The sequence below is a fragment of the Macaca fascicularis genome, chromosome 11 (assembly GCF_037993035.2).
Source record: "Macaca fascicularis isolate 582-1 chromosome 11, T2T-MFA8v1.1".
In the NCBI taxonomy this organism is placed as follows: Eukaryota; Metazoa; Chordata; class Mammalia; order Primates; family Cercopithecidae; genus Macaca; species Macaca fascicularis.
In genome coordinates, this window is record NC_088385.1 from 26,653,065 (window position 1) to 26,668,476 (window position 15,412).

At 34.1% G+C, this 15,412-nt stretch overlaps 1 protein-coding gene across 31 annotated transcripts in view; it reads right to left on the bottom strand.

Moving 5' to 3' along the window:
* SOX5 (SRY-box transcription factor 5) overlaps positions 1-15,412 on the bottom strand; it is a 1,031,820-nt gene that overhangs the window by 402,677 nt on the left and 613,731 nt on the right. For 4 of the 31 annotated variants that reach the window (XM_074006403.1, XM_074006402.1, XM_045366456.3 and 1 more), the window contains exon 1: positions 14,688-14,853. The exons of 19 other annotated variants lie outside the window; for them this stretch is intronic. In XM_074006403.1, the coding sequence (XP_073862504.1) occupies positions 14,688-14,695 (8 nt within the window). In that variant the 5' untranslated portion in view covers positions 14,696-14,853. Of the gene's footprint in view, positions 1-7,998; positions 8,141-13,399; positions 13,507-14,687; positions 14,854-15,412 lie in introns of those variants that run through there. 8 more of the 31 variants (XM_015430499.4, XM_015430498.4, XM_005570369.5 and 5 more) reach the window with 2 other exon arrangements.

Genomic DNA, 15,412 nt, shown 5'->3' on the forward strand with positions numbered 1-15,412 from the left:
GGATCACATCTTGTGGGTCAATTTAAGAAACTGTGTGTAGTATCAGCTGGGATACAAAAGCTGAAGGTATTCCTACCCCTCCACAAACTTCTTTAAAACTCAATTGTAAAATTAAAGATACACATAGTGGCATTTCAAAACAGTAAATCTAATTCCCCATTTCAAACATATAATCTCTAAAATAATTTATATAATTCTTAAGCAAACATCTTCCTTTCTATTGTAGCTCCATGGAAGTTTGAAGAAAGTGACAGTATTCATGAGGTAAATAATACATCTATGAATGTGAGTGCTAATTACTGTAGCTTTTAAAAAAGTAATACAATTCCACCTTCTAGAAGAAAGCTAAGAATAAAGACAGTTAATAAACCCCTAGGTCTTTCTAACTGATTGCTACCCTACTGAGCTACGAACCACTAGAATCTAGATAAAGACAGAAGTTTTGATTTCCCTCCAGTCACAGGAAGGTATAAAGTAGCATCATCCAATAGAAATATGAGAGCCACAAATAAGAGGCACGCGTGTAGTTTTAAATTTTCTAGTAGTCATATTTAAAAAGCTTTTAAAAAGAGGTGAAAATAATTTTAATATATATTTTATTTGTGCCAATATATCCTAATGTCATTTCAACATATAATCAACATTTTATAACTTAGTAAGATATTTTACATTCTTTCTTTCAACCTATGTCTTTGAAAGCCAGTGCGTATTTTATATTTACAGGACGTTTTGGCTCAGATTAGTCACATTACGAATGCTTAATAATGATACGTAGGTAGTGGCCACCATATTGGAAAGGAGCACAAATAGAGAGGGACTCTGAGAGCATTTCTTTATGCTTTCCTAAATCACATACTGTTCATCAAGAGCTAAGAAGGTCTCAATATGTATTTATCAATTCATACAACCTACATATACAACCTCGACAAATCAATAAGCTAACACATTCTAATAGCTTGATTTTCCTAATGTTTAAAAATACAAAATATATCTCAGCTAAAGATAATACAAGGTCAAATCATTACTTAGTCAAAAATTTATGTTTTGCCTACTATAATGCTAAGGAACAGTCTATAACAGCTCTTGTCAACTGGTCTACAAATATAAAAGCATCTAATGTATGATATTTACCAATACTCTTCTATTGAGCATTTTGAGATTTCTCCCTCACCTTTAGGTAAATGAAATGGGTCAAACAATTAGATTTTGCCTATAATTTCCTACCCATGGCATGATTTTCCTTTACTGAACTAGTGATGAAACAGTACTGCTCTGATTTAATACTATAAATTCAGAACAAATGGGAAAGCATTAAATTTAGAAGTGCTTCTGGACCATTAACTTCCATGCTAATTTGACATGCACCATAGTATTCAGGCAACAGACTCAGGAATATAACCTATTCCTAAAGCAAACAGTACTTTCTCTCATAACCATCTGGGGTTCTCATCCTAAGGGCCACTTGCTTAGTGTTGTCTGGTATTATTTAATATCCTGAGGTACAGCACTATACCGATTTTATTAGTGAAACCGATTTTGCCAGGATAAGAAGACTGACATAGAAGAGATTATGGGGGGAACAAAATTTTGGCTGAGGCCCTTGTTTGCATTATTTAACTGAAGAAAATCATTGGTTACACATGCATTCAAACCCCTATGGTTTTTCTAAGGTACCAATAAAAGTAATACCATTCTTAACGTGGACAGTGGCCTCTTTCATATATTGCCTATAGTCACAACTTAAGTGCCAAGCAGATGGTTGAAATCTGTTTTGTATAAAATGTGCGCTTTTTTTTCCCCAACTGTGTTCTTTGTATTCATATTCAGCCTAGGTTTTAGCCATCAAAACACTGGCACTATGTCGATCATTAGCAGCATTTTAGACAACTGGCAACTAAGGTATTCACTGTTCTCCACAAAATGTTCAGCTAATATTTCCCAGATGTATAATTAAGGCAAAAGATCATCTTCTTAAATTGGTATCAGCACTTTGGATGGCTTCTGGCTTTCAACAGATTATATCTGTGAAAACAATTTTTTATCAAAAATAAGGGTTCTGTTTCTTAGGTGATTTGGTTTGCTTGCTATAGAGTTCCCCGTAAAAAGAAATCTATGTATTTCTTCAAGCTTAACTTCCAGTCCAAAGAATATGTAGCCAATGCAAAACCTCTTATGTTGCTTTTACTATGAAAATCTATAATGCACTGGATTTGTATACATAATTGTGTCTTTAAGTTATTTAATGTTTTCTAGTTTTCAAAATGTTTGTACAAATAATACTTTAAAAAGCAATAGTATGTGTGTGACCTTCTTAGATTAACAGAAAAATCACTGTTTTTAGTTGTTCAATCATTTATTCTATGAAATGATTCATTCTCGTGATTATGCAAAAATAAGTGAACTTTAATTTGTGCAGCTTAAAGCATAGGAATATGTTAAATCAGCAAATTCATTACTCAAATACTTAATATACTGATACTTGCAAAAATAACTATTAGTGCATCAGATGTCCCATATATAAAGTGATAAGAGATGTGTTTTTGGAATATTTAATTATTAGCACTAAGCAGTTAGAGGAAACTATAGTTGCATTGCTGCTATTTAAGTACACGTTACCTGGGATCAATAATCGTAAGTACATTTAAAACAATTATATTAACTACAAAACTAAAATATAAGTTAACCAATTTCTTACATGTATTATTTTATATGCTGAAATAATTTGCAGATATCTGACTAGTATGTTATCAAACAAAAAATTATTTTTATTAAAGTGCTGATCATTTTACATTTGCCAAAAATTAAACTTAGTTTTAAAAATCTGAATGCAGTGGCTTGCATTCAGACATATCCAAATATTTTTATAAATTTTTATAAGTTTAAGCTGGCTCATTTGCATTGGGGGATAAATAATTTTATACTTATTTTTAAGTCCATTCATAGATGCATGGCTGAAACCCAAACGATGTAAGTGACTTATACATCACAAAGTTTTAATTCTTGATTTAGAAACTGTAGGAACATATGCCAACTTTGTATATAACTAAATGCTGGATTATAAAATATATTAGCAGTAAGTTGCCCAACTGGATGATTTCCAGATTTTCTTTCTGGTTTAACAGTAGGATATTTGCACATTTCTCTTTGGTCCTAGTTCTAAATGTAGTGCTGGTTCAGTGAGGTTATTTTCCTTCTTTCTTTCTTTTTTCAACATTTATATCTATAGAAGGAGAACAAGAGAATAATACCCATTCTTTGTGCCTAAATAAAAGTGGCAGGAACCAAATAAAAAAATCTACATCATAATTATTCTGTAAAAAAAATAATTTTAACATAGCAGATTCCTGTTATCTCAAATACATGAATCTATTAAATATAAACTAATTTGTACAAAGATTTCATGATACCACAGACATATTTTCTAAGTAGAGCTAATGCGGAAGAACCTTAGATATGTATGTTCCTGATGATATAACTACACTGTTTTTCCAACAGTGCATTAAAAAAACAAAACCAAACAAAAAAAAACAGCATGCGACCTGACAAATATATTAACAATATATGAAGCTTGTCTGCTCGATATAGCTTTTTAAATGCATACTTCATTGCTCTTTGCTCTACTCCCTTGCTTTGTAGAGTTTAAAATTTCTTGAAACTGCCAACTAGCAAGTATAGTATAATGCATATCAAATTGGCTGGCCTGGTAATGCTAATAGTTATTTATTTTGAGAAACACTCAACATTTTTCTTTGGACTACATGTGTGTAATATTAGTTGATCTTGCTACTTTCCAGCCCTATGTTTTAATTATTCATATAAGGACATATACTGTCCATAGCCCCTGTGCTGTACTAATGCTCTCCTGAGGAATCTTCATATTTTTTCTTTTCTTTTATCCCTATAAACAGACCTTTAGATCCCTTACCTAAAGTGCCACTCTTAGGCTTTTCATATTTCCCCATAGTGTCTTGTTCATTTAACCATATAAATTTATCTTTTACAATATTTGTAATTGTTCAGAATGGTGATCTGATGCCTGAGAGTTTCAGGATCATAGAATGTGAATCTTATCTTTTGAAACACTTCAAATAGCTCAGAGCAAACTTGGGCACTTAATCCTAAATAAGAATTACACATGGTATTTAGATTAAAAACTCCTAAGACACTATGGTTGCTTGTTCCTGTGTAATGATACCTAATTGACAGGTAAACTGAAGTGATTCTACATGTAAAGGCTGGCTATAGAGATAATCTCCAAATAGCTACATACATGCAAAGAATTCTGACCACTAGAGTTAGGAGCTGGGGACACTGCAAATGTAGTTCAAAGTAATGAAATTTTAGAGTTAACTGATTTTAGAAATTATCCATCCTATCTTCTAATTTTACAGATGCATACACTAAGAGTCAAAGAGATCTCAGTTTTTAAAGAAGAACTAGAACTTGAGATCTTAACATCTAGCTAATAGCGCTTGGTACTATGTTACATTTCCAAAAAAAAAAAAAAAAAAAAAGAAAATCAGTGAAAATACTGGCAAATATAAATCTTACCTAAAAGAGGAAATTATTTTATTTATAGAGGAGATAAATCATATTACACACACACACACACACACTCATTCATTTGATAGGTATGCTTTAGACCCTGAACACTCAACTTTCTTATTATCTCAACCTAAAACCTCAAATATCCCCAAAGGTTACTCGAGCATACCTTGATTCACCCAATGTCTTCAGTTCCAATTTTCCATTAAATATACACCACAATACCACCTTTAATCTTTTTCAAGCTGGAATACTATTATATGTTCCTGTAGCACATGCCACAGGATTCTGAGCTGCAAACAAGAAAACGGGAATGAACCTTGTTTGTATTTCTATGAAATATTTCTTCCTTTCAAGATTTTTTGCCAAAACTGCAGCTTCATTAGAATTTGGCAGGATTCATTCAAGAGATCAACTGCCCTATAAATGAAAAAGTTTCTCCTGGCTTTCTAACTTTTGCATGTGCACACACATGTAACTATTACATTCCCTAAAATAATCCTTCATATAACTGTTAGTGAATTCCAACTATCGTTTCATTCACTTATAAAAGTCCAAATATATTGTCCCATCACTTTGATTCTTTAAATTGTTATCAGGATCTTTTGGATTTGCTTTTATTTCTCTCGAAGAATGCTTTTAAAGCATTAAATATTCTTAAATTGTTTATAGGTCAAATTAGATCCATATATTTGTCGAGTAATGCTAACATTTTTAGAAATAATTACCCTATAAATATTTATATGTCATAATCCTTACGGTCCTAAAAACAACACCTTTTCCTCTATTTCCCAAATTGTAGTTATGTTTAGGACTGGAGGAAAACAGAAGTTCTACTCTTAGGAATAGCATTCATAGTTATCTTTCTTTTCCCATTCCTAGGTGTTCTGTCTGACTATTGGTACTTTGAATATTACATAAAATATAATAATACGTAATGCTGTATTATAGATGACAAAGAATCTGAATCTGATATTTTATATTCAGTTATCACTCAAGGTCAAAGTTGAATTAGTGAATGCATACTAAATTGAATAGTCTGAGCACCAGTTCATTCCGTTGTACACTAAATAATGGGAATACTATACATTATCCTAACGAATCTCCAACATAGACCTCTTAGAGTACAGATAAGAAAAAAGGAAGGAAATATTAACCTTAATTATATGTGACATCCCCCTGCAACCTCTTTTCAAACATATTATGAAACTCACTAGCTAAAAAAAAAAAAAAAAAAAAAAATGACAAAGGGACCTCAGGAGAGAAGTGAAAAAAAAGTCTTTGGACTTTGAAAACCATTGCCCAACAAACACTGGCCCAGGGCAAATAACCAAAGGAAGAATTGTAGGCAAACAAATAATACTTTAACTCTGCAATTAGAATAAAAGTGTTTTAGAACTTTGTCAAGCAACCTAATTAACTGTGACTGAAAAATTAATAGTATAATAAAGTATTACTTTTCCACTTGTGTTCTCTTAGGTTAAGGAATATTTCTCATTTTCAGTGTTGTATTTCTTTTTCATTAGGATATCTTTTATTAGATAAACATAGTTTAAAATGATATGTGAAAGATCTTCTGTAAAAGTTTCACAACCAGTGTTCAAACAATCTATCTCCCTAGTATTTCAGTCGTACTTAATACAAAAACAAAAACAAACAAACAAAAAAAAAAACAAAGGCAAATTCAGTACTAATGTAAACACTGACTACATTCTGAAATAAATTTTGATTAAAAATATGCCAAGAAAACATGATTTGGGTCTACCTCTTCTTTTTCTCCTACACTAAGAAATTAACAACAGGCAACACAGGTTAACTCTTTCCCTTCTTTTCTTGAAAATGTTCCTGAAGCCCTAAATGAGAGGACACATCCTTTATAAAATTTCTGCTCAGTGTCCCAATTGATCTAACTCCCTTAAACTGCCAATATCCAAATCATATAAGGCTCTGAGGCTTTTTTTGGCTCTATGCAGTGAATTTCATTTCTTCATATTACACTTACTCTCATGCATCTGATCCTTAGGTTTCAATGTGACAGAAATGATTGGGAAAGGTAGGGGAACCAAGAGTGCATAGAACATAATGAAACCCTATGCATCTCCACAATGAGAAATATTAAAGTGGAGCTACACATACATTTTTAAGAAAGATCATATCATCTGTTTTTTAACATTTTCTTTTCTAAAACACACTTTCTTTCAAAGATGTGAAGAGCAGAAATAGAAACGCTGTTACATATGAAAGTTTCAACGGATTTGCTGCCAGCAGCTTTTCTTTATAGTGTTCCTCTTACCTACACTATGTGTTGGCACTGGCAGGTAGCCCTAATTCGTTAGTAGCCAAATTATTTTTGTCCCTGAAGTACGAGAAATCTCCATAGCACATGAATGAGACATGGTTTACTAGTTTACACACATTTTATAACTCCAAGAAACCAAAACTCATTCACAAATGCTTTCATTTCAGCAAAGAGAAGGGCCACAGAATATCAGAGATATCCACTTTGAATTTCTGGTCCCATTGTCCATGAGAAAGTGAAGAGAAAAAAAAAAATCTCTTTAACTTCAATAAAGAACTTTGATCCTTAATGCAAGAAAAATAAACAGCTTTCTGTTCACCACACTCCACATTTCATTTAAGTCAAAACATTTCAGTACAAGGCATTAAGAAAAAACGTCATTTAGTAATAAACCTAAATGTCTCCAGATAAAAATTCATCACGACGGCATAGTACGTTTAGATAATGTGGTTCATAATAACTAGCATCCTCATATTGCATGATCATCAGATACATTTATACGCTGCTGTACCACCTTCACTAAGTTACAGAGAAAAATAATAAGAAATAAGCAACACTTAGAAAGAAACACATAACACAGAAATGCTGATTTAGCCACAGCAAAACAAATCTCTGAATTTTAAGACAAGACAAAAGTAAATGTATTAACACTAAAGAGCCAAGTGACTAAAATGTTACTTAGATAAAAGAGAGGTTTGAAATACAATGAGCCGAGTTCAGGTTTGAATTGATTTAAGGTTTGACACTGATTTCAAATGTCTATGAACATCCATAAGCTTTTGTTTTAAATTTTCCTTCTGTCATGTTTATGGGCAAAAACTCCTTAAACTACCTTGTAATATAGATTAATTACTTTCAAGCTGGGTGACAAAAGGGCATAATGACCGGAAAATGATACAAAAGAAACAAAAAACGCATGTTAACAAGTTTATCAACAAACCTGGGTAATTCTCATGAAGTACAGATTAAGGTTCAGTGGTTCCAAACTGGCAGCATTCAAATTGGGTTCATATTTGGGTTTTTTGTTTTGTTTGTTTTTTTAAACCACCTGTCCTAAAACGACATTGTTTATGCTAATTATCTTTGTTTATGCCACAATTCTGTTTGTTTACTACATTCTTTTAAAATACCATATCCCTATAAACAGTTCTCACCAGAATTCTTCTAAATCTTGTTTCGGTCTGGTCCTTCTCGGCAGCCCACTGAGCAGAATGCAGCTCTACAATGAAGGCGCAAGAGCTGGGAACAACTTTGAGTCTCTGACTCCTCAGGCTGGCAAAGGGAGGGAGTACTGCTGAGGTTTTACTCTCGGGCTCCAAGGGAAAAGGATACTGAATGTGGAGAAATGCAACACCCCCCTATTGGACAAGCAAAACCATACGCCACAATATATCCAGAGAAGATGTGTGAACTCTCAATTAGTAAGTAAAGAAAAGAATAGACAACACTAAAGGAAAGAAAGAACAGCTTCCAAACTGCAGGAGAAAACACAGAGGTCAGAAAGAATAAAAAGGTCTTCTCCTGAACCACTATCAGTTCCTGATCACAATGAAGGAATAGTGGCATTCTCCTAAAGCATGTCAAATTTAAATTTTTTTCCCACTCTAGCAATACCACTTGATCCTGTTTATCTACATAGTAATCAAATTTCACATTTAATACAAATGATGATGCTATCAATCAATGAAAGAGAAAGAAGGAGAGAATGAAGGAAGGAAGGAAGACTTTGTTATGTTTTTGTCCATTTCTTGTTCAAGAAAATTTTCCATTAGGAAGGAGATATTTCATGCTTTGGCTAAACCTTTAAAAATCTTATTATCTTACTGCCATCATCGGAATCAGAGACCTGGCATATTGGAACTATACATGAGTTAGTACAAGAGAAAAACTTAGATTAGTTTCTTTCCCAGGCTGTTGGATAACCCCATTGAAATTATAAATGAATAACAAATTATGAAAGAAAACAAAACTCATCAGTTATACTTATTTAACTAATCTATAAAAAGGGAGATATTCAGCCTCCATAATGCACATCTGCATTATACAATATACTCATTAGGTTGCTGAAGAATTGATAGTGGAAAGAAAACAGACAATAAAAATCAGCCTTTACCCATGAATGTAATTTTGCTTTCTAAATGCATTATGAGTGCAATTCATATGAAATAGTTTCCAACTCTGTGAAGGACTAATGTGCTAAAGAATCAGAACAGGTCTTATTATCTGCCTCTCATGTATGATGCCTATACAAGATTTTTGCCAAAAGCTTCCTAAGAACAGGTAAATACTTTAACATGTGCTTATTATATTTGAGAAACATAAGATAAGAACACACCAACATGTGAAGTAAGCGTAATATTTGCACATTTCTATGTCTATCAAACCTGCTAAACACTGAGCAGTACACAATGTCACCTGACATTTAACCCTTAATTGTTCTTGGTAATCAGTCAGGTCTCCTGCCAAGTCTTCAGGACAGTATTTCAGCATAAGTGTTATAGAAATGTGGTTTATGAACTGCCTCATGCAAGCTGCATTCCAAACCAATGTCTTAGCTCAGTTAGCTTGCAAATTATTGACATGGTAATTAAAATCTATACTCAGTTGTAGACATTGTCTCCTCTACAAAGTAGTAGTAAATAACAAATAAATAAAATTACCAAAGGCTATCAGAACATCCTGAAAACATAATATCAAACTTACAGGTTTACAGTTGCCATTAGGTGACAGAATGTGAACAGATAACTTTTCTGTGATTCACACCTAGAGTGTGCCTGCTAACCTGAATGCACTTATCACTCGTGAGCACAATGGATTTTTTTGTTGTTGTTGTTAAAGTCTTTAATTAAGCAAAATATATCTGTGTAATAAATATTTCATTACTATGGTCAAACTTTAGGTAACTAAAATACCACTAATGTCAAAGAGTAGTTTTTTGCAAATGTCCAGCAGTAGCTTTTCATGGAATTTTATGAATTAGTTTGTAAAAGGATCTGATGTATATTTCTTTCTTCAGAAAAATACTGAAAAGTTTCCTAATAAGAAAAATTATTTAGTCAGCATGACCAGAAATAAATTTGATGGAAATATGAAGCAAATAAGTTAATTTTTATTGCAGAAGGTTTTACTATTGTAGTGTTCCTTTCAACATCTAGAAAATCTGCTGTCTGTTGTCTGCACCAATTTGGGAGAAGCAATCAAATAGGTGATACTAACAACCTAATTTGCATAATCCCACGACTTTCAATCCCAACTTTTTTCTTCTTTCTAGACATTATCAGAACTGTCTTCTTAAGCAATCATCTTACACTTGCTATTTAAGTTTCTAACATAAAGCAATTAGAAACTGTAACGAGTAGCTTAGACACAAAACTATTATATTACAACCAAAGAGGACAGAAAAAATAAAAAGGAAAGAAATAGAATATTGAGAAACTATCAAAAATGGCTATTTTACTTATCATGAACAAACTAATATTGACATTTAAGGCAAATATTTTCATCTCTTCCTTGGAATATCAAAAAATAGGTGACATTCTCAAAGGAAAACCTTAAGTCACAATTTTTCATTATCTACTTTCAGTTAAATATATACATTTATTGACTTCTTTTAAATATTTGGGGAAACTTCGGGCATTCATTCTAATGATGCTATTACTCACATTTAGACCATGTTGCCAGCTATGTTTTCTCTAAACGGTAAAATGTAAAAGAGTTTCCTTACGAATAATCTTTAGAACATATACGCCCATTTGCTTCCCACCTGGGAATTGTGTTTTTCAGTAATCATAATCAGTCTATCACAAGGATGCTTGAAAATAAAAATATTTCAAGTTCTTTACCTTTTAGAATCACTGTTCTATTTGCACTACCTCCTGCATATTTTTAACAAACAATGAAATTGTTACTACTTCTTAACTATTTAATAACTGCTTGTTAGTCTGAGAGTACTGACCATGTTCATTTCTAGTGATGATAATATAGACACATACAAATCTGAACCCAAATTTTGATCCTGATATTTAAGTTTTGAATATTCCTTAAAGTTCAAATAGTCTACAGGCTGGGAAGAATAAAAGATGGACAAGACTCTACCAATGAAATTAGTTAAAAATGATCACATAAAACTTTTACAGTACATGAACCCCAAGCAATTTATTATGTTCTCTAGATCAAAGTTCTCTTTTTCACAAAGAAATTTAGCAGTCTTCTTTTAGATTTCTAAGTTTAAGCGGAAAATCATCTATAGCAAGTGATCCAACAGAATAAAAATTAACAGTCAATAGAAATGACCTATTTATTCAGTGAAAGTTGCAAACAGTTGAAAAGGCAAAAAAAAAAAATCTAATTATATTTGATAGTTTCATTACATCATAAATACCTCCTTTGGAGAATACAAATATTCAATATTGTGTCTACATTATATACTGTATCATGCATGGGTGCCTATAGAGACACTCACCCGTACAAATTCAATGTAAACAAATAGTAATGATTTGCTGACATCTTTGTATGTATTACCAATTACAGCCACAGGGGAAATTATTAAGGAACGTTATAGTGTACGGCATTTTTCAGAATTATTTTAGATACTAATATTTCTAAATTTGATAGTCATACTAACAACCCTATTGATTATCACTTGCTTATTTAATTAGCTAGTTAGAAAAGCATGCCTCTGGGTGAAAAAAAAAATGAAATTCCCACCAGGAGGAAAAAAGATGTTAACAGATTTGAGCATCAGAATAGGAAAGGGAAAAGTTTAGTTTAAAAAGAGATAATTGAAAAAAAAAATACAAATAAAGTTCACAGCAGGAAGCTTGCCTATATAGAGAAATAGGCTGCAGCCTGTTAATATGTAACTACCTTTTTATAAGTACAATCTGTTAACAGGCTTACAAATCAGTCTCAGAGTTGTATTTGCAAAAAGTATAATTAGAATTAAAGAATATTATCATTTAAGTGCTACTCTGTGCATTCTAGAAAACTTAACTGTGTTAAATTAGCAAATCGCTACATTAGGTAATGTATAGTATGTTTCACTATGAATAACTTCAACATCTACCTATGAAATAAGGCTATATTTGCAAATAAAAGCTCACTCATTAAAGAGTTAATATATAGAACTGAAAATTTTAATTCAAAACTGTAAAGAAAGCTCAAACATTCGCTGGAATTATCTAGTAAAGATGCACTTTAATTATACAAAAAAACACACAGAAGAAATCAAAGAAAGATGACAGCACTGAAGTATATATGTTGGCTATTTTACTTTCTTCCCTGATTTGATACTGGCTTCTCTAATATGTGACCACATTCAAGCGTTACTTTATCCTCAATACTCTTTTTCTCTTCCATTGCTTCACTTCTAGAATGTTTTAATCTTTGTCCTTTCTTTTTTCGTCTTTTCATATCAAATTCAGTCGTTTGAGCGATGAACAGCTTGACTTAGCATATTTTTAACCAGCTGGTCTAGCACCTAGCTTGCATTGCATAGTCAGATACAACAAATGTTTATACAGAAGGTAGCTTTCATGAAAATGAAAAAAAGCCTGGGTATCATGCATCCTGGCTTTTTTTAGCTTTTTTTTTTTTAATTCACCATACAGAATACAAAGTTTGAATTCTTTTTAATGGCAAACAAAATTCTATTTATAGTTCAAAAAAATGAACTTATGCTGGGATAAGAACTCAAATTTAAAAATTGCAATGTGTACTTATAGGAACATTAAGAGGGCTAAAATTCTTTCAAAGCCCTGCTTTACTTGCAACAACATCAAATAAAAGGATGTTGCAGATACTTCTCTAAATAGGAACAACTTAATTACAAATACACTATTCCCATCATAGCAAAAGGGGAAAATACAGTAAATTAAAATTCAGTGAAGACAGCTAACACAAAAAGTGGTCACTAAAACTTAGAAAGGGAACAGCCCCATTTATCCCCTTTCCCCCCCTATTTTTGACACTTATGGAGTAATCTAATATAGCGGTGATGTTAAATTTTCTTTGGAGGAAAAAAAAAAAAAAACGCTCTCTTATATCAACAAAAGGTCATGTGCTTTACTGAGCAGCTTCCAAAGTTTTACGGAAGGATCAAATAGGAACTTATAGCCTCCGTTTAAAGCACCACTAAAACCTTCTGTCACCCTAGAAATTACATGAGACCGAGATGCTGAAAATGGTAACATTCTGCACAAAAGCATTTTTAAAAGGTGGGGAGAAAACAATCAATGAAGGAAGAAAATAAGAGAGTGAATGAGAAAGAGAGAAGCAACGAGTTGGGGAGAGAGAGAGATGCTTAAGGTTCATTTAATTTGCTGTTACAGGACGCAACCTGAAAACATTAGCAGAAATCCCGGAGACTTTGCAAATCAGTTCAATTTGGTCCGGGCAACCACAACAAAAAAAAATCAGCTAACAAGACTGCAGAAGCCCAAGCTAAAAGCTTCTCTAACAAACACGTTTTGGGGGAGCATCTTCCAATGATTCAGAGACTACTGTAAAATGGGAGAGTTGTACTTCAATATATTAGGGGGAAAAAACTGTACTCACCTTTCAAACTCCTGAGGTAAATCAGGGTCAGTAAGCATGCTGGAAAAGCACAATTTCCCTTTGTCACAGCAGCCACCTATGATCGTCTCCAACTGAACCTGTCAAGTGAGTCCAAACCTTCTAAACCAATTGATTTTCTCTCTCTCTCTTCCCCCCCCTCCCTCCCTCTCTCTCTCTCTCCCTCTCTCTCTCTGTCTCTCTCTCTCCCTCTTTCTCCCCCCCTCCTTTCCCTCCTCTCCCTCTCCTAGGACTCCTTGACCAGTCTCTTAAAGGGGCAGTGCACTTCCAGCAGCCGGGTCTGGCTGCTCCCCCCTCCGCGGAGCCACACGCTCCGGCTGCAAGGCTCTAGACAACCTCAGGGTGCCTGTCCTTTCCTTTTAATTCTCTCTTCTAGACATCACTGAATGTGAGAAGTCAACTCATTTAACACGTCTCCCATACTCTGTCTTCTGAATCATAAAACTCACACACACACACGCATAACAGTATGATTTTGTAAAACATATTTGCTGATTAAAAACCAAGTCTAGATAATAACAGAAGCTCGATTAAACTGCATTTATTAACTAATGAAGCAAAAAATTTAAATGTTAGCAATAGCATTTTTACACAAAGAATTGTTACTCCTTCTCACCCTTTTCTAGGCTCTCTCCGTTCACACACGGAAATACACGCACACATACACACACACACACACACACACTCACACACACAACAATCGGGCATTGTTCTGAGGGAAGAAAAGCAACTTTGACAGATTGAAATATAGCAGAGGCCCCTTCAAGGAAACCTGTAAACAACTTGTCACTCACTCTGTCCGTCTCCCTGTTAGATCGTGCTTTCCGCAAAGTGGTGCGAACGTCCTGGCAACCCAACCAAAGTTTCCTCAGCTCTAAACTCCATAAAACACGATGTGCGATGTGGAGGGGAATAGGTATCCGCATGCCAAAATAACACCCACGAGCGCACAAAAACCCAAAACGAAATCAAAACATAACAACAAAAAGACGCTACTAACAAACTGTCCTGTTTGGGATCGCTGGGGAGGTCAGGAGTAGGAAGCGCTCCCCTGGCTGTGGATCTCTTTAATTTCCTCTGCCCAGGCAGCCACAGATAACAAGGTGGACAAACTATGGCTTTACAGATTCTAAGCTGGCTGGCAAGGCACAGCCTCCATAGCAGTTCCAATTATCTAGATAAAAATCTGGCAGGCGAGAAAGGTAATCAGGTAATGTACCTTTGACATGAAATGACAGAGGCACATACACACACAGAGAGAGACACTTACACAGACATGCATGCAGAGATGGTGGCTGCCCCGTGCACCGCAGCATCTGGTCAGGGAGTAAGCACACACTCACCAACACGAGATAGTGTGCATTCTTCACACACGCATGCACACACACATACACACACACACACTCAGTCACTCACACACGCTCTCCACTCCTACTGGGAGGGTTCATTCTGCACAAAAGGCTACATTACAGAGCCCGCCCCAATAAGGGAAAGAGAGGAAAAAAAAGCCTTCCATTGTTGAGAGGGCAGGTCAGTTGATTAGATTTTCTGTGGAGAATTCCACGAGGAAATTCCCTTCAAAGCCGAAGTGATTAACTGGGGGCTATTCTGGAAATGGAGCAGACAATGGCTCAATAGTCTGTACAGCCAATGTCCAGGCTGGCACTGAACTCACTGAAAAAAAAAATAAAAGCCAGACTCCCTGTTCTTTTCCACACATTCCTCCCCCCCAGCCCCCTCCACTCCTTCCAACTTCCCCTCCCAATTCCTTTTATTTTGCAGCTGGACAACATTAAGAGCCTTTAAAACCACAAGGGTTGACCCCACGGCAGTTTGATTAGGTCCCACTTTTTTTTTCTGGAGACAGGCAGACAGTAAGTTTACTTTTTTAGACATTCACAATGATACATCATACACATATTCTGAAGACAAAAAAAAATCAATTATTAACTCATATTAGTAAATTTATTCTTCATTCAAAGCTTATACATTTTT